Raw genomic sequence first — 25605 nt, forward strand, 5'->3', positions numbered from 1 at the left:
TTAAATAACTTAGCGCATGCACTTTGCGTACCATGCGCATGCGCATTTAGCAACAAATCGCAGCATAGTGAAAATAGTCAACGAGCGAACAACTCGGAATGACCACCCTTGTTGCAACAAAGTAAGGAGCCTGCTGGCAGGCAGCAATGTAGTGAATAGGGGAATCCGGATGATAGGCTGACCCCATAAGATCGACAGGCATTGGTTGACATGTAAAAGGTTGACAGTGCTTATGGTCGATATAAAAATGATCGACACATATGGCTGACACAAATTTTGGGGGCTTTTTTAAAACTTTTTCATACTTTACCCTTCACATGGACAACGATTGGGAATAGTAACCGACATGGCGAGCAAAGCGGTACGCTAACTGGGGTTCCATGTGTTTTGACAAATGACACCCCAAAAAAACCCCAATGTCAACCTGTTTTGTGTCAACCATTTTTCATGGTAACCATTTCATGTGTCAACCTTTTTGTACGTGTTGACCAAATGACCCTGTCAACCTTTTCCGTGTCGACCATATGGGGCTGACCTATTGACTGTTGACCTAATTAGGATGGATCTAATGCTCCATACCCGTGAAGAGAAAAGGGGGAGAGAGTCGGGGTTTCTGCTACTTATATATATTTATTTTCAAATGTGCTTGATACATGAGCTGGAATCTGAAGCCCATAAGTAGATAGGCTAGCAGCAGTGTTAATGTACTGTACACCTGTTTTTCCATCAGGAGGCTGCAGACGGTATGCACTATGAAAGTCTACATTGAGAACGTCAGCATGGACAGACGCGTAGTCCATCCCTAACCTAGTAACGGTGACATCCTCTGTGCCTCCGCAGGTATGGTGACATGGTTCCAGACACAATAGCTGGGAAAATATTTGGTTCCATCTGCTCCCTTAGCGGAGTTCTGGTTATCGCACTACCAGTCCCCGTCATCGTATCTAACTTCAGCCGAATTTACCACCAGAACCAGCGGGCGGACAAGCGCCGGGCGCAGCAGGTAAGCAGGTCTTCATTCAGTCACTCACCCCATGTTTTCTGGTTGTAGTATACAGTATATCTGTCCTGCCAGCCGTCCCATATCTCTCTCCTGTCACTCAGCCCGCTGTATTTGTCATTTCCGCAGAAGATCCGCCTGGCCAGGATTAGACTGGCAAAGAGCAACACGACCAACGCGTTTCTCCGTTACAAGGACAGTGGGGGCCTAGAGGTAAGGATAGAGGTTCAGTTTTGTTCCTAAAGCTGCTAAGATAAAGATTCTTAAATAAGCAATGAGAGTATGGGGGATATTCGGTTACCGCCGATGAAGCTTCAGGTGATATTTCCTGATGTTTCATCAATGGTTTTTCACCCGGTAAAAAAACATCCTGTGTGTTTTCGGTAGAAGCAGTCCCGTATTCGGGTATTCCGCTTCGCCCGGCTGAGGCAGGTGAAAAAAATCCCAGAAAAGCCGCTTATTGGGGCTAATTTAATAGCCCCCCCCCCCCCCAGCAGTGACTGCGGGTAATTAAATATCCCCCCAAGAGAGACATACTTTATTAAGCCGCTTATTGGGGCTAATTTAATAGCCCCCCCCCCCCCCCCCCCCCCCAGCAGTGACTGCGGGTAATTGAATATCCCCCCAAGAGAGACACACTTTATTAAGCCGCTTATTGGGGCTAATTTAATAGCCCACCCACTCACCCACCGAGCAGTGGCTGCGGGTAATTGAATATCCCCCCAAGAGAGACATACTTTATTAAGCCGCTTATTGGGGCTAACTTAATAGCCCACCCACCCACCCACCGAGCAGTGGCTGCGGGTAATTGAATATCCCCCCAGGAGAGACATACTTTATTTCATGTCACACGTGTTAGATTGTGCTTTTTTGCACATATAAATGCACTTTCCTGTGTGCGAAGCAAAATTCCACCTTCTGAAGCTCATTTGAATATCTCCTCCCACAAAACAAGCTCTTGATTGTGTGATGTGCGCAGTGTCGTATCTATTACGTAAGGTGATCTGAATTCAGCGGACAAAACCGTAAGATGTATTTTACGGCCAAACAGAATTTAAACTTTACAGTTTCACAGCAAAGAATCTTGGTTAAAGCGGTTGGATACACCGCCCCATATGGTGATATACGAATCATGGGGGTAATTCCAAGTTGATCGCAGCAAGAAATTTTTTAGCAATTAGGCAAAACCATGTGCACTGCAGGGGAGGCAGATTTAACATGTGCAGAGAGAGTTAGATTTGGGTGGGGTGTGTTCAATCTGCAATCTAAATTGCAGTGTAAAAATAAAGCAGCCAGTGTTTACCCTGCACAGAAACAAAATAACCCACCCGAATCTAACTCTCTCTGCACATGTTATATCTGCCCCCCCCCCCCCTTCAGTGCACATGGTTTTGCCCAACTGCTAATAAAAATCCTGCTGCGATCAACTTGGAATTACCCCCCATATGTAAACCAAATAGAATGCAATGGATAATAGTAATAATTCTATCAAAGCAGATTATGGGGGTCATTCCAAGTTGATCGCTAGCTGAAAATGTTCGCTGTGCAGTGATGATGCAAAAAAAGGCACTTCTGCCCATGCGTATGCGGCGCAATGCGCACGCGTAACGTACATTCGCAATGGCCGATGTAGTTTCACACAAGGTCTAGCGAAGCTTTTAAGTCGCACTGCTGGCCGCAGAGTGATTGACATGAAGTGGGCGTTTCTGGGTGTCAACTGACCGTTTTCAGGGAGTGTTCGTAAAAACGCAGGCGTGCCAGGAAAAACGCAGGCGTGGCTGGGCGAACGCAGGGCGTGTTCGTGACGTCAAAACAGGGACTGAACAGTCTGAAGTGATTGCAAGCGCTGAGTAGGTCTGGAGCTACTTTGAAACTGCACAAAATTATTTTGTAGCCGCTCTGCGATCCTTTCGTTCGCACTTCTGCTAAGCTAAAATACACTCTCAGTGGGAGGCGGCATAGCATTTGCATGACTGCTAAAAACTGCTAGCGAGCGATCAACTCGGAATGACCCATGTTTGTAAATTGGACTGGGGCAAGTGGCTCAGGGGGACTGTGGCCAGCATAAGAGTAGGTGGCAAAACACAGAAGGAGAAGACGATGAGCTGTAGGAGGGGTGTAAGACGGGTAATTTGGTGATGAGTGATGTCGGTAACAGATACAATGGTGAAGCAGACTGTTTTCCATGAAGGATAGGTCATAGGACCATATGCAGGGCAGTATAATGCACTACAGAACTAGAAACTGACTCGCTGGAACCTATGTGAGTGCTGATAATTCTATTACAGCACAGCGTCTGATCTGAAGCCGTTCTCCTGCATGAAACCGATGCTCACGGAACGTCAGGGAGAGAAAAAGAAATCAATAATAGATGCTTGCGTAGTAGGGACGAAATAAGGACAGAACATTATACCAGTTGTTAATGGTATCGATAAGGTGCAGAGAAGGAGCTGTGTTCATCCGGAGAGAGCAGGACAATGATTAGAGGTCACGGAAAGACAAGTGAGGGAGGCTGGATGAGTGGAAGGGGATGACACCTGGTGGTGAGGCGATGGAGTCACACAGATGTGTGTGCATATATATATATATATATATATATTTTGGAACAGGTGAAGTGGCACTCACTATATATCCAAAGTCATCTGCTGGGGTGCCAAAATTCCAGGGTAAAACTTGTATACATTCAATTCAATATAAGGAAGGCACTCACCAGACTTGTAATGCAAAAAGAATTGTTTATCAAAATCTCACATCAGCAGCTTAATCGTGGTTGGTCGACGTTTCGGTCCCATACCGGACCTTTTTCCAGACCAGTGTATACAGTCGTCGTGATTCTGACGACTGTATACACTGGTCTGGAAAAAGGTCCGGTATGGGACCGAAACGTCGACCAACCACGATTAAGCTGCTGATGTGAGATTTTGATAAACAATTCTTTTTGCATTACAAGTCTGGTGAGTGCCTTCCTTATATTGAATTGAATATATATATATATATATATATATTGTGACAAGAACACTGGGATAGTGTTTGAGGGCAGGTATGTTTGTCCCAGGTTCTTGTCTTACATGTTTTAGAAAATGAAAACTTCTAGGAAAATGCTTTTGTTTTGTTAGAACCTTTTCAGTTTGCTGGAAAGCTGGATAAGGGCCCTGAGAGAGAGAGATGGCGAGTTCCAGACATTGGGCCCAGTTCGGATCTTTGGCCTCACAGTGGGCTAATCAGGGCTTTCAGCTGTGCAAGAGTCTTATAGGGCTTCTAGCCTGATTAATGTGTGCAGACTGCCTGGGAAGACTGCAGGATCTCTGTGAGAGAAACACGCTTCCTGATACAAGTGAGCTATACAGTGTTTACTGGAGAACTCTGTGTTTTTGTTTAGTGATAGTTAGGAACATCTTGTGTTTAGTTAGTGCCGGACAGGCAAGGTATTTTCTTTTGGTGTTTGTTTTATTTTCTGTATAATAAAACTGGCTGGGGCCAGTTGTACCGGAAACTGGACTTGTGTGGTTCCTCATCTGCTGCGTGCTGCCATTTATCCCAGGAAACGGCACCTTGCACCCTTACAGTGTTACAACTTGGTGGAGAATGCGAGCATGCCGTTCTGCGCATAAGTGAAAGCAGCAGCTTTGTGAGGCCTGCAGAAAACGGTGGTTTATGCAGATACAGCCCAGTGTGAAGTTACTGAGACTCGCCCTGAGGATTTGATATATGTCCTGGGTGAAAGCAGCTACAAAGCCGCCTGAAAAATCTGTCGACATGGAGGAACTGCTTAAAGCCTTGCTGCAAGCTACAGCGGCTCAGCAGGAGGCCAACAGACAGCAGCAGGTGGCAATGGAGGAAAATAGGAGACAGCAGCAGGTGGCAATGGAGGAAAATTGGAGACTACAGCAGGAGGCCAACAGACAGCAGCAGGTGGCAATGGAGGAAAATAGGAGACAACAGCAGGCAGCTGTTGACAAACTTTACAGGCAACAGCGTCAGGATAGAGAGGCCTTAACAGAAGTGGTGCAGAGCCTTGCAGCCCGGATTGGAGATGTGGCCATCAGTGCTCCGACCAGCTCTAGTTCTATACGGGCCAGTCACTTCCTGCAGAAAATGACAGAGGCTGATGATGTGGAGGCCTACCTGACCACGCTTGAAAGGACTGCCGAGCGTGAGAACTGGCCGAAAGCACAGTGGGCCAGTCTGCTGGCACCTTTTCTGTCAGGTGAGCCCCAAAAAGCGTACTTTGATTTAAGCCCTGCTGAGGCTCGGGACTATGATAAATTAAAGACTGAGATCCTGACCCGCCTGGGAGTCACGCTGTCGGTACGAGCACAACGGGTGCACCGTTGGGTGTACGCCATGGAGAAGCCTCCTCGCTCCCAGATGCACGACCTTATTCAGCTAACAAAAAAATGGTTACAGCCAGAGACATTAACTGGTCCCCAGATGGTTGAAAGAGTCGTCATGGACCGCTACTTGAAATCTTTGCCCATGGTTCTGCACAAGTGGGTGAGCCATGGAAACCCGGGTACTGTTGACCAATTAGTAGACATGGTAGAGAGGTATTTGGCAGCAGAGGAACTACTGATGACCACCCAGCAACCCATAGATCCTCGACAGCGCCCTTCAGTAGAGACTGGTAAGACTGTTCCGTGGGAAAATGTTGCTGGGCGGTTAAGAGAACGCAAGGCTGGAGAGACTGTAAACACTGGCCCTGGAGACAGGCCAATGGGGCTAGAACGGTCTATGCTGCCCAAACGGGTTGATAATCGTGTGCTTAAATGTTTTAGGTGTGGTATGCCAGGTCATGTTATTGCCAATTGCCCAGTCACGCAAGAACCCATGCAATGTGGTGCTGCCTTTGAATGTCGCAGAATGTCTTTCTTTGCTAGGTTAGCCTGTACTGTGGTACCTTCACCTGAGCTGGAAAAACAAATGTGTGATGTGTTCTTAGAGGGTAACCGGGTAGAGGCCTTGCTAGATTCAGGAAGTTTAGTTACCCTCGTGAAAGCGGGGTTAGTGAACCCCTTAAAGGTCCAGCAAATACCTATTGGGGTAACTTGCATACATGGGTATACCCAACATTATGTCACTGCTGAAGTGAATATAGAAACTTGTTGTGGGTCAGCAATTGTTAAAGTAGGACTGGTCCCCACCTTGGTGCATGAGGCCATAATAGGGAGGGATTTTCCTCATTTTTGGAAACTGTGGGAATCACGTTTATCAACAGATGTGAGAAGTAAAGAGCCAGTTGATAATACCGGTGATTTCATGGATGTACGTGTGTCTTCGGAACTTTCTGACCCTTTGCCTTTTGCTAGTTTGGTTGGGGAAGGGACAGATGGGGAATCCAGTGAAGACCCTCTTGCTGGGAACAGAGACATAGTAGTTAGAACTGAAAGCGTGCCTGACCTGGAGGTAAAGAAGGATCTGTTTGTGTCTGAACAGTTAAAGGATCCTACCTTGATAAAGGCTAGAGAGAATGTTAAGATTGTTAATGGGGAACCTGTGGTACCAGGTGACAGGGTTACGTATCCCCACATGGCCATCTGTAATGAGCTCTTGTACCACATTGTCAAAAGGGGTGAGGATGTGGTGGAACAGCTGGTAGTTCCCCAGCCTTATCGGAGAACGGTACTAGATTTAGCTTATAGTCCCGTTACCGCAGGACATTTAGGGGCAGAAAAAACCACTGAAAGAGTTTTACAAAGGTTCTTTTGGCCAGGGGTTTATAAAGAAGTGTCTGAATATTGTTCTTCCTGTCCTGAATGCCAGTATCATGCCCCTAGACCCCATTTCAGGAGCCCACTACTTCCCATGCCTATTATAGAGGTCCCGTTTGACAGAATAGCCATGGATCTCGTGGGGCCCTTGTTAAAGTCTGCTCGGGGCCATCAGTATATCCTGGTAATTATGGACTATGCCACTCGATATCCTGAGGCTGTCCCTTTACGCACTATCACAACCAAGGCGATAGCTAGGGAGCTGGTGCAGGTTTTTAGTAGAGTGGGAATACCAAAAGAAATTTTGACTGACCAAGGTACTCCATTTATGTCAAGGGTCATGAAAGAATTGTGCAAATTATTTAAGGTCACTCACCTCAGGACGTCCATCTACCATCCCCAAACTGACGGGTTGGTGGAAAGGTTTAATAAAACATTAAAAAGTATGTTAAAAAAGGTTGTTGAGAGAGATGGGAAAAACTGGGATTGTTTGTTGCCCTACTTGTTAATGGCCATCAGAGAAGTTCCTCAGTCCTCTACGGGGTTTTCTCCATTTGATTTGTTGTATGGTAGGCACCCCAGAGGGCTGTTGGACATTGCCAAAGAGACGTGGGAAGGACAGCCCACTCCTTATAGAAGCGTTATTGAACATGTAACACAAATGCAGGATAGGATTGCAGCCGTGGTACCTATTGTCAGAGAGCACATGGAACAGGCCCAAAGTGCTCAACAGAGGGTTTATAACCGGAGTGCCAAGGTACGGGAATTTGCTTCTGGAGATAGAGTTCTTGTTTTGGTACCCACTGTGGAAAGCAAATTCCTAGCTAAATGGCAGGGTCCATTTGAGATTAGGGAAAAAATGAATGAGGTTAATTACAAAGTATACCAGCCAGGAAAGAGAAAACCCGAACAAATCTACCATGTTAACTTAATCAAACCCTGGAAAGATAGGTTGTCTCTGTCAGCGGAGCCTTGCCCTTCGGTGTCTTCACCTCGGTTGCTTCCCGCAGTAAAGGTGTCAGAGACATTATCAGCTGATCAGAACAATCAGGTTAAAGAATTTCTCATCCAAAATAGGGAGATATTTTCAGAGCTGCCTGGCCGAACGACCATAATAAAACATGACATTGTCACAGAACCAGGGGTCAGGGTTCATTTAAAGCCATATAGGATTCCTGAAGCTCAGCGAGAAGCTGTTTCTAAAGAAGTTAAAACCATGTTAGAACTTGGAGTCATAGAGGAATCTAACAGTGAGTGGTCCAGTCCCATAGTTCTCATCCCGAAGCCCGACGGTAGCATACGCTTCTGTAATGACTTTCGTAAGTTAAATGAGGTGTCCAAGTTTGACTCATACCCCATGCCCAGTGTTGATGAGCTTATAGAAAGGCTGGGAACAGCCAGGTTTCTCACCACGTTGGACCTGACCAAAGGTTACTGGCAAATACCTTTATCTGATAGCGCAAAAGAAAAAACAGCCTTTTCGGATCCGGAGGGGCTGTACCAGTATAAGATGTTACCCTTTGGGTTGCATGGGGCTCCAGCAACCTTTCAACGGGCGATGGATAAAATGTTGAGGCCCCATAGAAAATATGCAGCTGCCTATTTGGATGATGTAGTAATTCACAGTACAGACTGGGGGTCCCATTTGGTTAAAGTACAAGCAGTACTGGACTCAATCAGAGAGGCAGGGTTAACTGCTAACCCAAAGAAGTGCTGCCTCGCAATGGAGGAGGTCAAATACTTGGGCTTCACCATAGGCAGAGGTCTGATTAGGCCCCAATTGAATAAAATTGATGCTATTCAAAACTGGCCTCGTCCAGTGAATAAAAAAAACAGGTAAGGGCTTTTTTTGGAATAACTGGGTACTATAGACGGTTTATTCCCAATTTTGCGGCCACAGCGGTGCCGTTGTCAGACCTTACCAAAGGAAAGCAGTCAAATATGGTGAAATGGAACCCTGATGCAGAAAAAGCGTTCCAAGCGTTAAAAGTGGCTTTGTGTTCACAAACGATATTGATAACACCAGATTTTTCAAAAGAATTTGTGGTACAGACAGATGCCTCAGAGGTAGGGATAGGGGCTGTGTTGTCCCAAACCAGAGATGGGGACGAAGACCCTATCATTTATTTGAGTAGGAAACTCAATGAGCATGAAAAAAGGTATGCCATTGTGGAAAAGGAGGCTTTGGCCATTAAGCGGGCACTAGATACCTTGAGATATTACCTCTTGGGTAGACAATTCAGACTAGTGACAGATCATGCCCCTTTAAAATGGATGGATGTAAATAGAGGCAAGAATGCTCGTGTAACTAGATGGTTTCTAGCGTTGCAGGATTTTAGGTTTACTGTCGAACATAGACCGGGTACACAATTGGCCAACGCAGATGCATTGTCCCGCATCTTCTGTTTGGGGGCTACAAGTGTTCCGGCCCCTAGGTCGAAACAGGGGAGGGGGATATGTGACAAGAACACTGGGATAGTGTTTGAGGGCAGGTATGTTTGTCCCAGGTTCTTGTCTTACATGTTTTAGAAAATGAAAACTTCTAGGAAAATGCTTTTGTTTTGTTAGAACCTTTTCAGTTTGCTGGAAAAGCTGGATAAGGGCCCTGAGAGAGAGAGAGAGAGGGCGAGTTCCAGACATTGGGCCCAGTTCGGATCTTTGGCCTCACAGAGGGCTAATCAGGGCTTTCAGCTGTGCAAGAGTCTTATAGGGCTTCTAGCCTGATTAATGTGTGCAGACTGCCTGGGAAGACTGCAGGATCTCTGTGAGAGAAACACGCTTCCTGATACAAGTGAGCTATACAGTGTTTACTGGAGAACTCTGTGTTTTTGTTTAATGATAGTTAGGAACATCTTGTGTTTAGTTAGTGCCGGACAGGCAAGGTATTTTTCTTTTGGTGTTTGTTTTATTTTCTGTATAATAAAACTGGCTGGGGCCAGTTGTACCGGAAACTGGACTTGTGTGGTTCCTCAGCTGGTGCGTGCTGCCATTTACCCCAGGAAACGGCACCTTGTACCCTTACAGTGTTACAATATATATATATATATATATAACTAATGAGGGAGGACCTAGAGGGCTGTAAGGGAGAGTTCAGTGCCGATGGCTGAGTGCTCTACGGTTTTCTGGGATATGTCCAGTGTTGGGACTGTACATTTGCACCTTTTGAATGATGAATTTTCCATAATTCAGAATTTTGTCACACCCAGGCTTACACACATACATATATATACTGTATCATCGCCTTTACGACTAAAGGGGGGTACTCACGGAGCGATAATCTTAGCAATCTGACTAGATTGCTTAGATTTTGAGCATGATCGCTCCGTGTGTACCCCCTACAGCGATAGCAATGCGCAGCTCCGCGCATCGCTATCGCTGGTGCTAGACAGGCCAATCTAGCAGCTCGCTCATTTCACCCGCTGGGTGAAATGAGCGCCCCCCCGCACGCTCAGCACACATCGCGCTGTGCTGAGTGGTGGGAGAGATGTGTGCTGAGCGGTTCGCTCAGCACACATCTCTCCCACATCGACCCGTGAACACGGGCCTTAACAGTGATACCAAAATCCATGCCATACAATAGGATTAAATATACGGGTAATCTCAGGGTCTGGAAATGTGGTAAAAATGATGGTCAGAGGAAAGGTATCCGGATGATAGATAGACAGTGTCTAGTTAGACAGTCAATAGATAGACAGACATTAGGTCAACAGGGTCAAAATGTCTACATGAAAATGGTCGACATAAAAACGGTAGATACAGGGTTTTTTGTTGTTGTTTTTTTTAAATGTTTTTGTACTTTTTCATACCTTCTCTATCCATGTCGGCAAAGAGCTGGTTCTAAACCTTGTGGCAAGCGTAGCAAGCGCAGTGAGGGGGTGCCTTTCTACAATTGAGGGTCCCAAAAACTATCCACACAAAACCCCCCCCCCAAAAAAAATTAAAAAATGGTGTCTACCTTTTTTATGTTGACCATCTTCATGTCGACCTTTTGTACTGTCTATTTTTTCATGTCTACCTTTAGACCATGTCGACCTTTTGACTGTCTAACATGTGGTGTCTATCTATTGACTGTCTAACTGTTATACCACACCACAGAGGAATACAGAATACAATATGAGGCTGTGAGACAATTAAATGTAACCTTCCAATAATGATTCTGTTTTAGCGCACCTAGGGGTCCATTCAGTTAGGGGGAGCGGGGCGAAGTTCCGTTGCAGCTGTGTGGAACAGAAATCCATTCTGAATCATATTTAAAATAAAGCACAGGCGTGAGGTCATGTCACTTGTGATCCAGGATAGGGGGGGGGGGGGGGGGGGGGGGGACTGTGGGGTGACCTAGTGTTCCTTAGAGACACTCTATAAGGAACGTCAGGGTAACCGTTTATACAAATGACATCTGCAGATACTGCACATATAAGTTTTTGGGTTATACAGGGAAAATGTTCCGTTTTGTGTCACTGTAGCAGGTAATGGGGGAACATGGGGATAAAAGGAGCCAACTGTATGGTAAAGTGTCTGCCTTATTAACGCTTGCTGCTTTACAGGAGAATACCGAGAGCTACGCTCTATGTATCAAGAATCGCTCAGCGTTTGAGTTACAGCATCACCATCTCCTGCACTGTCTGGAGAAGACCACGGTAAGAACCCATAGATGTACCTTTTACCACCAAAACTGTATAACCCCTTAGTTCTACAACATTTACATTGTCCAGCATGAGCCATGTACTCTCTGCCCAATTCACAGATCTTCAAACTATCCATACTGAGCCATATTTCCCCTCTGGGCGTCTTCTGATGTCATCAAGATGTGATCAGTCCATACTGAGCCATTAATCCTCTCCTTGCGTCTTCTGATGTCACCAAGATGTGACCTGTCCATACTTAGCCATTAATTCTCTCCTGGCGTCTTCTGATGTCACCAAGATGTGACTTGTCCATACTGAGACAATAATCCTTTCCTGGTATCTTCTGATGTCACCAAGATGTGACCTGTCCATACTGAGCCAATAATCCTCTCCTGGCACCTTCTGATGTCACCAAGATGTGACCTGTCCATACTGAGCCATTAATTCTCTTCTGGCACCGTCTGATGTTACCAAGATGTGACCTGTCCATACTGAGCCAATAATCCTTTCCTGGCATCTTCTGATGTCACCAAGATGTGACATGTCCATACTGAGCTATAAATCCTATCCTGGCGCCGTCTGATGTTACCAAGATGTGACCTGTCCATACTGAGCCAATAATCCTTTCCTGGCATCTTCTGGTGTCACCAAGATGTGACATGTCCATACTGAGCTATAAATCCTATCCTGGCGCCGTCTGATGTCACCAAGATGTGACTTGTCCGTATAATTCTCCGTTACATTTCATCCGTTCTGGGCAATGCATACTTCAGCACGTACCTCTTTGTGTCCTTCAACCGTCCATTTAACTTTATGTAAGCCTTGTGCCACAAGAAGGTGGACCTACCATCATACTCCTCATGTCACTAGTCTCTTGACTTGATAGGCTGAATACTGGTTCAGCCCACGTTCTGCCTCCACTGTTTGTAGATGATAGTTCCACCATCTGTAATGGTCTCTGTGGGGGTTTACTTACCTTGGGGTGTGTAGCTATTAAAAGCATTGCCCTGGGACTTCCGGTTCCGGCAGCAGCATGGACGGTTGCTGAACAATACAGCTCCGCTGACCGGGACACCTCATCACCGATTTTACGGCTATTTAGCCTCCAGATCTCTGCCAGCCACCCAGGATAGTTGAGGGAAGGTGTCCGCTACATGGACAAGTACCTCACCTCTATGCCGTCCACAAAGAAGCGCAACGCGAAGGAGAAGGAGCGGCGCCACGCGGAATCCAAGATGGCGCCGGACGCCGCATCGGGCACAGCGGGCCGCTCGTCCACTCCTCCGCAGCAGCAGGTGCGCAACACGGGACAAGAGGTAAATGTCCCCTCTGATGCAGACTCCCCCCCAGACTCCCCGACATCAGACTCTAACAGGGTGATACCGCACATGGATCACCCGGTCACATATGGGGAAATGGTGCAAGCGGTGCGTCTAGCAATAGACCCGCTTTTAAAAGCACAAACTGCACAGATAAATCAGAAACTGACAATGCTGACCCAAAGGGTACTAAAAACTGAACACCAGATGGGGGAAATGTTTGCTGACGTTAGTACATTGAAAAAACAAGTCGCCACGCAAGCTACTGAAATACACCAACTACACAATAAAGTACAAGACTTGGAGAATCGCTCGCGCAGGCAAAACTTAAGGATCGTAGGCCTCCCTGAGACAGTAAAAGGTCAAGAATTATTTGATTTTATACGCATCACTTTACCGACACTACTCAAGGTTGCCGACAGGTGCCAGGATTTAATAATTGAACGCGCGCACAGAATTGGCCCGCCACGACACCATGAAAATGCGAGACCCCGAGCCGTTGTCTTTAAAAGCCTAAATTACCTGCATAAAGAATTACTCTGGACAGCTTCTCGTAGATGCAGAAATTTATCCTGGAATGGTGAAAAAATTCTCATTTTCCAAGACTTTTCGGCCGAACTGTCCAAAGCAAGAAAGGACTTTGCCCCCATTTGTTCACAGCTGGTGCAGGACGGATGCAAGTTTGCACTTCTATACCCAGCTCGCCTACGTATATACGACGGTGCCTCGTTTACCGATTTCTTAAACCCGGCAGATGCAAAAGCCTACCTGGAGGAATATGCTGCGGGAGCTCAGTTTAAGTCCACGCCTGAATTACACATGGCTGACTGTGATTGACATATTAGGTTGCAGAATCCATAAAGTCCATGCTCAAGTGAGGTGTGCCGGCCCAGGAGCCTGACATCTAGTACATGGAAATGTGATAATGGTTAACGGAAGTCAAAGAATGGTTTGTGCCCTACATAGGGCAATTTATATGTTATTTTGCTGTCAAGTTATCCTTATAATGTTTATCCCCTGTTCCACCTCCCATCCCCAATCCCCCCCAGTACAGCCTGATGAGCCTGCCACATTGACGTGGACTAGACTAAATTGTTCAGTGGGTGTAGCCAACCAGCAGAGGTCCTCAGTGACCTCTTACTACAACTGTATCTTTTAAGATGTCACAGACGTTAAAATTGGGAAGCTGGAATGTGGGTGGCATCAATTCACCCCAGAAAAGAAAGCGCATCTTAATATACCTTAACAAATTACGATTAGACCTAGTATATTTGCAGGAGACTCACCTAGTCCCCTCTGAAATCCCAAAATTAAATTTACTGGGATGGAAAGTTCTAGCTGCAGCATCATATACCTCAAAGGCTAGAGGCGTAGCAATATTAATAAGACGCAAACTCCAAACTGAAGTGTCAGATATTATTGTAGACCCGAAAGGGAGATATGTCGCATGCCAACTCATGGTCGAAAAACAACAATTTTACTGTATGAATGTATATGCACCCAATGTATATGACCAGACCTTCTTTACCCATATTATGACTTTCCTTACACCGAAAACACACCATAATGTTCTTCTGGGACGGAGACTTCAACTTAGTTGCTCACCCCCTCTTAGACAGACAGATACAACGGCCTAAGAGACGTAGACCTCCAGCTCTGGGGATCCCAGACCTGGCGAGACAACTACAGCTTGTGGATATCTGGCGCCTTTTACATCCCACAGATAAAAATTTCTCTTGTTTGTCAGCAGCCAAGCACACCTTATCTCGCATAGATTATATTCTTATCTCAGCCAACTTAATACCAAAGGCTTCCATTTCTGAAATGGAGCCAATACATCTCTCAGATCATGCGGTAGTGTGGGCGCAGATTGCGATCTCCTGCGACAAAGGTAGTTATATAAACTGGAGATGTCCCTCTAATTTGGCGACGTCAACCAGACTCAAACAAGCAGTTATAGAGGCTTGGACTGATTATGAAAATAATAATGTAGAAACTAAAATATCGGACCCAGTCCTTTTTTGGCAGGCATCCAAAGCCACTATTAGAGGAGAAATTATATCCAGATCATCCACACTCAAAAAACAGATGACTAAACAATATATGGAATCCCATGACCTTCTCACTCAGACATTCCTAGACTTTACAAACAACCCTACTCCCTCACATAAGATCGCTTATCTAGCAGCAAAATCAGCACATGAGAAAATATTTACTAAAATGGAGATGTCCTACTCATTTTCCAGAGATTTTAGATTCCACAAATTTGGGAACAAATCAAGTAGGCTCCTATCGAATCTACTACAAGGCTCACGCCCCACATCAGTGATCCATCCTCTAAAACTTCCAAATGGCAAATTGACCACCGAAAATACACAAATAACACAAGTTCTACGCGATTTCTATCAAACACTATACGCTGCGCCCAATCCAGACAAATTGCAGGAGTCCCGGTTCTGGGACAACCTCATACTGCCCACATTGCCAGCCGATGGGGGAACGGCATTAATAGCGGAAATAACCCAACAAGAGGTGAGAGAAGGGATATCCAGTCTTAAACGTGGTAAGGCACCGGGTCCAGATGGCCTTACAGCAGATTATTATCTGCTCCTCGCTAATAAAATCATTCCTATATTAACCTCAGTTTACAATGCAATTCTCCTCTCAGGTAACATCCCTCCATATTTTAATAGGGCTCTCTTGAGAGTACTACCAAAACCAGGCAGGGATCTTTCAGATCCTGGCTCCTATCGCCCAATATCGCTCCTTAACCTAGACTATAAAATTCTGATGAAGATTCTGGCTGGTAGGTTAAAGCCTTTCCTACCGGAACTAATACACAGTGATCAGACAGGCTTCATTCACGGGAGAAACCCAGTGACCAATATCAGAAAGGTCCTGGCGGCGGTGAGTGCTTCCCAGTGCGCCATGTCGAACTCTACCACAGCAATACTCTCTCTAGATGCGGAAAAGGCCTTTGACTTGGTGCACTGGGGGCACCTATTTTATTCCCTCCACAAATTTGGTTTCCCGGAACGATTTGTCCAGATCATTCAAACGCTATACCATGATTCGGCCTCCAATATTCTCTGTAATGGGGCTCTGTCTGACCCATTTCCCATCCGGAGGGGCACCAGACAAGGCTGTCCCCTATCTCCACTACTCTTTGCACTCGCACTGGAACCCCTGGCTCTAGCCCTCCGCCAATCCCCACATTACCAAGGTATCCCAATAGGCCCCGTAGACCTTCGTGTATCATTGTTCGCAGATGACATGTTATTGCTTCTCTCACACCCAGAACACTCCATCCCAACGGCCTTGTCGATCATCTCAGACTTTAGCTCCTTTTCGGGATATAAAGTTAATATCCACAAATCCGAATTGCTGATGCTGAGAGGCCCCACCCCGATTCTACCTCAAAAAGATGGCATGCAGTCCATCAAAATAGCCAGCTCACACATAAAATACCTAGGAGTGCAAATTCCAAATTCTCTCCCAAATCTTTACAAACTTAACTTCACACCGGCCATATCTAATCTAGAAAAATCCCTGAAACATTGGCTGGAGCTCCCACTATCCCTACTAGGCAGGGTGGAAGTAATTAAATCAATATTACTCCCGAGATTAACCTATATAATGCAACTTTTACCCATTAAACTCACTGTCACGGATATAAAATTAATTAATAAAATGTGCTCGAAGTTTGTCTGGCAATCTAAGAAACCAAAAATTTCCCTCAAAAAATTATGTCTGCCAAAGAAGGAGGGGGGGCTAGGTTTCCCAGATTTAACAATGTACTCCTATGCTATTCACTTTCGATATGCCATGGATTGGCTGCTAGAACAAAAACAATACACAAATTATGAGATAGAATGTGCAATGTTTGCACCTTTATCCCCAGGAGCCCTACTACATATCCCTAAAACTGCAATAGATAAGAGCATATACCAAAATATCTTTCTCAGAGAGGCCCACTCAGCTTGGCATTATGTAAACACATCTCTGGGTCATAACCCATTGTGGTCTCAATGGTTACCAATATGGGGTAACCCCCTATTCAGCCCTGGAATTGAAAATGCAGCTTTCCACCGCTTTCGACAAAAAGGCCTAAAGGCAGTTTCCCAAGTGTTTGATCCTGGAGGGAAAGTTTGCCCCTTCGATCAGTTACAGAACATTTATGGCCTAGCCAACTCAGGCTACTTCGCCTACGCGCAATTACTACACTATGTCTCATCCCTCCCAATCAGCTTCACTCCCCACACTTCCACAGACAAACTGAAACAAATTTTTAGCAAATGTAAACTTAAAAAATACAAACCAAAATTCACGTATCTAGCTTTATTAGAACGCCATAAAGAACACACTTTGACACAAATCACGGACTCATGGGTAAAAGACATCCCCTCTTTACCACAGGATGGTACAATAGTGAAGTACTATCACTCAGTGTTAAAGATGGTGCACTCCTCGGTGCTCCAGGAGGTCCATGTGAAAACTGTCCATAGAGCGTATATCTCTCAGAGCAGACGCAGCCACTTTGTGCCGGAAGAGGATGGTAGATGCCCAAAATGCAGAGCGTCCTCTGCAACGCTACTGCACAACTTATGGACCTGCGGATACATAAAGAAATATTGGAATAAGGTCATGTATTTTATAAACACAACCTTCCATACATGTCTGATGCTCAACCCCCTCCCGCTATTATTCGCAAATTTTGATATATGGGACCTTGGGACGCAGGGGAGGAGACTTGTGCCCATACTGTCTGTGATAGTCACAGTAGCAAAAAAGGTAATACTGAACTCATGGATCAAAAGAAAGTCTCCATCGCTGAGAGAGCTGACGAATCTACTCAATAAATACATAGCTTATGACAAATATGATGTTCTCTCAGACTCTAGAAATGGTACAGAAATGTTCAACAAGAAATGGGGTCCCTACATAGAAAATATACAGAGATGATGTGGAGAGGCCGGGGGGAGAGATAGGGTGCGCTACCAGAATGAAGATATGCGAAAGGAGGGGTGGGAAAGACCCTTGAAACCCTATATGTGTCTATATAATGTCTTTAAATGTCCTTATAATATTTTTAAGACCTCTACTAAATAATATCAGGATGACAGATCCTATAAGATGACTGTGGTCTTGGAGGCCCAGCTTGGTCCCGGTTACGTTTATGCCTTTGTCCACTGACCAGGTGCAATGTTCCTATACGAACTGAAGTATATGCTCTCGAGCTTTACCCCCCCCCCCTAATTTCCACTTTTCACCCCCCCCCTTTTCTCCCCCCCCCCAGTTTCCCTCCTTCCCATGTTAACACCCCCCCCCCCTGTTTAAAATTCTAGTATGTAGTTGTAAGGATATTCATCGACTGTCAGAGACACCTAAGTGCTTAAAGTTGGATTACCCTGCACAAGTTCTATACTACAATAATTTATTATGGGGTGACTCTTAAAGTCACTGCAATTGACCCACTTTCACAGAAATCCACTATTTTCGTATGAGAATATACTGTGAAACTTTAGTATGTAGCACTAAACTATTTTTGAATGTATCAAACTATTCTGTCGATGATGTACATTGTCTGTTATATATTGTCTGTTAAATATGCAAAATTCAATAAATACATTTGAAAAAAAAAAAAAAGCATTGCCCTCATATATTTCGGGCTTAAACACGCCGGAAAGAAAAGCTGCCCCTTAGCAAATAAACCGCTATGTATCCAAGCTCTCAGTGGTCCCCACTAGTCGCTATGTTCCTTTGCTTCATGACCTGTCCAAGGTGGACCTTTATATCTACTGAGACCTCCTAATTCTGTTCTTCTATCTCCCTGTGTCTTCTTTTCTCTGCTTACCTCCTGTCTCTAGTGCCATGAGTTTACAGATGAGCATAGATACAGCGATGCCCTCATGACTGAGTCCATCGGATACCGGACCAGCCGCAGCACTTCTGTGTCCTCCCAGCAGGGCCTGAGTACCTCCTGCTGCCCACGCCGTTCCAAGCGCCGCGCCATCCGACTTGCTAACTCCACTGTCTCCGTCAGCCGTGGCAGCATGCAGGAGCTGGATACTCTGCATGTGCAGAAGAGCCTTAACCAGAGGTAGGTAGACGTGTTACTTAGTGACTGTCAGAATCATCCACCAGTGTTGATGAAATTCCTCCGCATAGACCTAGAACCTGCACGGAACACTATTTAGCATTATCCTTCTTTTGAAATCAACATTGTGACAGATGTATCAAACCTTCTATGAATTGAGTTTTGGTTTGATGGCCGTAAATACACATTAATCCCGAATATTACTTACCTAGGGGTCTGGCATTGTGGCCGATCCACCGAGACTCCCAACACTTTGCCGCAGCCCGGCGATTCCCTTCTCCCGAGCGAGGGGGGTGCCTGTCTTACAGGAGATTTATAGCTGTAAATCAATACATTAATAATAAATACAGGTTGCTGTCATATAAATGGGCACTTTGCACTAATTACGTACATTTATTATAACATGATTCCATTTGGAATGTGTGGTGGGAGTGGAAGCGGAGCTGTTTACACAGTCACTCTGCTGTTGCTACTACCTATTATCTATAGATAGGAAACCAATACACATAAAATATATTGCTGGCTCCTTAAAGGGACTCTGACAGCACTATCATTTGTATTTCCCCATTGTATTTTGTCTATATAAATATTAAATACTGGTATACTGAACTCAAAGCCCTCTCCATTGCTCTGTCACCCTCCAACCCCCCCCCCCCCCCACCCCCCACCACCACCCTATCCCCTCCCAAGCCGGCTCCCATGCTTACTCTTTTGGATCTGTCCCGCTGTTGAGGTGGGCATTGAGGAGACAGGATGGACCGTACACAATTATTATGTAGATGTATAGAAATATTCTTGGCCTACGACCTAGTTTATCCATATCCATTTAGTACAGTTCCCTTATTTGCTTTCTCTTCCCCTTTATCTGCTACAAAACTCTCCTGTCAAACTGAGCTGTGACTGACAGCTTGGCCGGGATGTGTAGGACTGCTTCCAAAAAGTCCGGAAGGATTGCACACCAGACAGAGAGGCGGTACACACGACTCCCTGAGTTTTCTCATTGCCTGTAGAGAGGGATAACAGAACACCAAGTCCAGTATATCATACCTCCCCAAAATAAAGGCAAATCAGGGCAAAATAAGCCACACAAACTCCGCCCAGATCTGTCAGAACACACCCACTTTTCACATAACCACTCCCACCTTTTGTTGCTGCTCCACCCATTTTAATGTACATTCTACCCCTTGGGTGACTGCATATTGGGATTATCCCACCAAGTGGGGACAGTCAGGAGGTGCGTTGCATACACTCCCCATCATGCCGCACAGAAAGTGACTGAGGCCAGTCTTCCATTAATCTCTCTTGCGTTTATCTCCGGTCCATGGGAACCGTCTGCATTTCTGGCTCATACTGTCCACCTGACAACTGGTCCGCTACTAGTTTATATTTTGGCTATACTGACATAGAATTAAATAAAAATGGGTGTTCCCTTGGGAGAAAGCATTTTATGATATGTTATGATACTGCAGATTATGCTCTCTCCCGGGAAGGCTTCCTCCAGCCTGCAATAAAGCATAAGGATAAGGCCCTAAGATAAGACTTTCATTACACTGTATCCTGCCATGTAGAATGAAATATCCCAGTGCAGTGCGCCACCCAGTGGCCAAAGTCAGAATGGATGATACTTCCTTGATACTGTATTATTTAATTACCAAGCAATTACATAAGTAGTAAGCATTGGACAGCCCCTTCTAAAATAAATACGCTCCATAGCTGAAGCCAGGACCTGAAAAGTTAACAACATAATGTGATTGATTTATTTTTTCTGACCTGTGTGTTCCCATTCTTATTAATATTTCACATAACATAACACCCAGCAATGCCCGGCTTCCATTCTCATACGATTTCATACAGTCATGCCCATCCGTGGCATCGCAGCTGTAGCTCCCACGCTTCGTGGATGCCTATTTCATTACGCATTAACCTTACCCTGCCAGTTGTCCCTCTGCAGCCTCCCCACAAACATCATACAGCAAAGGGTTTCATTGTTGGTAGTTTTCTTTCTTTTTTTGTTTGTTTTCTCTGACGTCCTAGTGGATGCTGGGAACTCCGAAAGGACCATGGGGAATAGCGGCTCCGCAGGAGACTGGGCAGTCTCCTGCGGAGCCGCTATTTCCCATGGTCCTTACGGAGTCCCCAGCATCCACTACGGACTACGAGAAATAGAATTATCGGTAAGTAAATTCTTATTTTCTCTAACGTCCTAAGTGGATGCTGGGGACTCCGTAAGGACCATGGGGAATAGCGGCTCTGCAGGAGACTGCCCAGTCTCCTGCGGAGCCGCTATTCCCCATGGTCCTTTCGGAGTTCCCAGCATCCACTACGGACTATGAGAAATAGAATTATCGGTAAGTAAATTCTTATTTTTTACCTCTTAGACATTTTTCATCCTCTTTTTTTTCACCCAAGTGGCAATGGCCCATGCCAACTTGGGGCACCAAGACTCCCCGCGGCCGTTACTGCAGAAGTGTCCTGCCCTTGGGTCTGCTGCTCAGTGCTGTTCCCGCTGTGTGCGGTTCTAGCCATGCAGCAGACGGAACCATCTGTCTCTCTTACTGACCTACAGCAGACCAACGCCGGAATCCCGACAGCCAGATTCCGGCGGCGAGCGCAGCATGTCCCCTCGTGGGGTCACTGTGCTCGCCACACTTTGGGCCCGATGGCGACCACTGTATTCCCCCTCGGGTGGTGGCAGGACCACCGCTCAAGTGGGGATTCTGGGTGGCAATCAGGATTCCAGTCTGCGGCATTTCACTGGGTGTCGGGATTCCGGCTCCGATATCTTGACCGCCGGGATTCAATTCATTCAGTATTGCATTCTAGAAATTGAGAGACAGAATCTGGATTTGTTTGTTGTTGCTACGGGAAACATCTGCACTTGTCTGCTTTAGAAGCTTTAGTAAATCTACCCCATAGTCTTAGACGCCAGTGATTTATCTCCTCTGAATACCAGACAGGGCTTCCATTTACCATTTTCTACTGCGCTGTCGTTGTGTGAGGGCCTTTTCCGTATTCCTGACACAATCTGGATTTTGTCTCCCCCTCTCTCCACATGGTTCCGGCCCAGTCGCTCCAGTCTCAATGCCAAATCTCACGGGAACATGAAGCTGAATTGTGAGACATCGGACCTTACAGCTGCTATCATCAGCATCCCGACACCGCCGGACCACACGCCGGACGACCTCTCGTCACCCAGTTCCGGCATCCTGAGGAACTCCAGTATCACGGCCAGATATTACCAGGAGACTGTCAGGATTTCCAGCTTGTAGGGTCTGGTATACCCCTGAACGAGTGACGTCTCCAACACACTGTGACACCGCACACGCAAACACCTCGCAGCAAGCACATCCCAGACAATCAGCTCATCTCCATGCGGCCGGCTGACGCGACACAAATGCCACTGTCGGACTAGACCCACACAGCGCATTCTCACGGGGGAAACCGGCTGCGACTGCACAATGACACGGCTTACGAGCAGGAGAGTTCATTCACACAAGCCGTGCGCACGCCCGCCGCACGCTTCTACACAGATCAGAGCAACACAACGAAAATCACTGAGGCAGACTACACGTCCCTCGTACCGCAAACACCAACGCGAATCACGCCAAGCACTACTTTCCATCATGGACCTCTAATAGGAGCGCTTCAGCTGAGGGCTAATAATAATGCGGAGTATTAAAAGCACATAAAAATGAACATTTATTAAGGGGTTCGGGTCTTGTACGTAAGAAGGGATGATTAAGGCAGACATTTTGGGGTCTCATTTAGAGTTGGCACCAAACGTAAAAATATAGGCGCACAATTGCGGCCTAGCGCATGTATTTTCTGGTGCACGTGTCTGATGATACCTGTAGCTCAAAATACAGTGTGATAAAGCAGTCGTATCAAGGAACCCCCCCCCCCCCCTCTTTAACACGTATCCTGATGTAGCCTCCTACGAGGTATGCCAATCATTATCATCAACTTAATGAGGCGCGTTTACAGCGTTCGTGATGATGGTGTTAAAAAAAAAAGAATACATTTAAAAAATGTAAATAAAATACTGACTGCCTGCCCGCTAACACTTTACTAACCCCAAGCTATGCGCTATTATAGGGGGTCTCTGTAGTTCCCACAGTAAACTGATAGACAATACTAGTTTACTATGTGGAACTGCAGAATGCATTTGGATTTGCTTGCTAAGGCCTTCTGATATATATATATATATAGTAGTACTACAAGCACCAGCATGCCAGATCAGTGACTGGCTGTCAAAGCTTTCTGGGAATTGTTTTACCACATACCAAATAATTAATTTTACTAACTTCAATTTACAAGCCCAAGCTTCACAAGTCCTAGGGTAGGGGGTGGTGGTGCACTTTTGTGTTTTGTTTTCTGGTAGGCCCAGATACGCATGGGATTTCAATCCCATGCTGACCTGGCTGCTTTCCATAGTGACAGGGTGACACCACAGAGCGAATCTCTCAGCTACAGGGTGCCCTCATCAGGGCTTGAGTAGTCACAAAATCTACATCTCCTAAGAGACCTAGTCAAGGCAACAAATCCACGGGGCGCCCGTGCTGTCATTAGGTTGTGCATTGTCCAGTCATGGGGGCTGAAAGTACAACTCTTAAGTGTCCATGTAGTGTTCCGCTGCAGGACTTGGCTCCTGAAAGTGGGACTTAAGCCCAACTCTAAATGAGGCCCTTTATGTGTACCCATTCCTCCCATGGTGCAGCAGACATTTTGTGGGGCGAATACATTTTCATGAGCAGGAGAAAGACTGGGGCCACTAAGACACTGAGCGCACAGTCTATTAGATCACAAGAGACACGTGAGAGTTTGGGCCTTGGTGGTTTTACTGGCTCCTCGGTGATAGGCTGCATTATCATAAACATGGATGCCTCTGCTTGGTATAGGCAGTAGGTGTATTCCATGGGCATTCAGTGTGCACCACCATACACTAAAAGCACCTGGCGGGGAAGGTGGGATCTCTTGGCAGCCCTGATTACATTCTAGCGGGTGCAGTCCCCAGTATATCTTACAGGCGCTTAATCTGAAAGTCCCCCATGTTCTTAGAACATTAGCGCTACGTGGCCAGGAAACCAGGCAGAGCTTTCTCAGTGGTTTTCATACACAGACTTAACAGGAGCCATAGAGGGTAGGTCTGTCAGAGTAGAGAGAGCAGGTGCCCACACATGCAAGGATTCAATCAATTTGGGTAAAAATATATTTTTGCAAATGATCTTCTACATGCAGGCAGAACAATCTAAGTCTGATAAACCTGACCATCCAGTATGATCGAACACAATGATACTGTTGTAGTAATGTTAATTAAGATCTTCCAGTTAAGATTCACACATGTAGCGATCATTGTAAGATCTCATCTAATATGATTGCAGCATGAAAACACATTTTGCATGTGTGGACATCTTAAATAAGAGTCCAGAAGAATGTGCATCAGAGGAGGGGGTTAGGTCTGTCAGGGTAAAGTCTGGCAAAAAAGGTGGTACATTTGTGAGAGTACAGTGAAAGTCTGTCATTATATGGGAATAGTAGAAGGAACCTCTGTCAGAGTATGGGAAGAAGTCTGTCACAGTAGAGGGAAGATCTGTCAGAGTATGGGAAGAAGTCTGTCATAGTAGAGGGAAGATCTGTCAGAGTATGGGAAGAAGTCTGTCATAGAGGGAACATCTGTCAGAGTATGGGAAGAAGTCCGTCATAGTAGAATGAAGATCTGTCAGAGTTTGGGAAGAAGTCTGTCATAGAGGGAAGATCTGTCAGAGTATGGGAAGAAGTCTCATAATAGAGGGAAGATCTGTCAGAGTATGGGAAGAAGTCTGTCATAGTAGAGGGAAGATCTGTCAGAATATCGGTAGAAGTCTGTCATAGTAGAGGGAAGATCTATCAGAGTATGGGAAGAAGTCTCATAGTAGAGGGAAGATCTGTCAGAGTATGGGAAGAAGTCTCATAGTAGAGGGAAGATCTGTCAGAGTATGGGAAGAAGTCTGTCACAGTAGAGGGAAGATCTGTCAGAGTATGGGAAGAAGTCTCATAGTAGAGGGAAGAAGTCTGTCATAGTAGAGGGAAGATCTGTCAGAATATCGGTAGAAGTCTGTCATAGTAGAGGGAAGATCTATCAGAGTATGGGAAGAAGTCTCATAGTAGAGGGAAGATCTGTCAGAGTATGGGAAGAAGTCTCATAGTAGAGGGAAGATCTGTCAGAGTATGGGAAGAAGTCTCATAATAGAGGGAAGATCTGTCAGAGTATGGGAAGAAGTCTGTCACAGTAGAGGGAAGATCTGTCAGAGTATGGGAAGAAGTCTCATAGTAGAGGGAAGAAGTCTGTCATAGTAGAGGGAAGATCTGTCAGAGTATGGGAAGAAGTCTGTCATAGTAGAGGGAAGATCTGTCAGAATATCGGTAGAAGTCTGTCATAGTAGAGGGAAGATCTGTCAGAGTATGGGAAGAAGTCTCATAGTAGAGGGAAGATCTGTCAGAGTATGGGAAGAAGTCTGTCACAGTAGAGGGAAGATCTGTCAGAGTATGGGAAGAAGTCTGTCATAGTAGAGGGAAGATCTGTCAGAGTATGGGAAGAAGTCTGTCATAGTAGAGGGAAGATCTGTCAGAGTATGGGAAGAAGTCTGTCACAGTAGAGGGAAGATCTGTCAGTATGGGAAGAAGTCTCATAGTAGAGGGAAGAAGTCTGTCATAGTAGAGGGAAGATCTGTCAGAGTATGGGAAGAAGTCTGTCATAGTAGAGGGAAGATCTGTCAGAATATCGGTAGAAGTCTGTCATAGTAGAGGGAAGATCTGTCAGAGTATGGGAAGAAGTCTCATAGTAGAGGGAAGATCTGTCAGAGTATGGGAAGAAGTC

At 45.7% G+C, this 25605-nt stretch overlaps 1 protein-coding gene across 1 annotated transcript in view; it reads left to right on the forward strand.

Annotated features, from left to right (window-relative positions):
• The window catches only part of KCND1 (potassium voltage-gated channel subfamily D member 1), a 158943-nt gene extending 133686 nt beyond the window's left edge, over positions 1–25257 (forward strand). Inside the window, exons 3-7 of the mRNA XM_063936085.1 lie at positions 841–1003; positions 1130–1213; positions 11253–11345; positions 18520–18752; positions 21817–25257. Coding sequence (XP_063792155.1) covers positions 841–1003; positions 1130–1213; positions 11253–11345; positions 18520–18752; positions 21817–22018 — 775 coding nt within the window. The 3' untranslated portion in view covers positions 22019–25257. The remainder of the gene's footprint in view (positions 1–840; positions 1004–1129; positions 1214–11252; positions 11346–18519; positions 18753–21816) is intronic.
• Positions 25258–25605: the final 348 nt, after the last annotated feature.

This window comes from Pseudophryne corroboree, chromosome 8 (assembly GCF_028390025.1).
Source record: "Pseudophryne corroboree isolate aPseCor3 chromosome 8, aPseCor3.hap2, whole genome shotgun sequence".
Lineage (NCBI taxonomy): Eukaryota > Metazoa > Chordata > Amphibia > Anura > Myobatrachidae > Pseudophryne > Pseudophryne corroboree.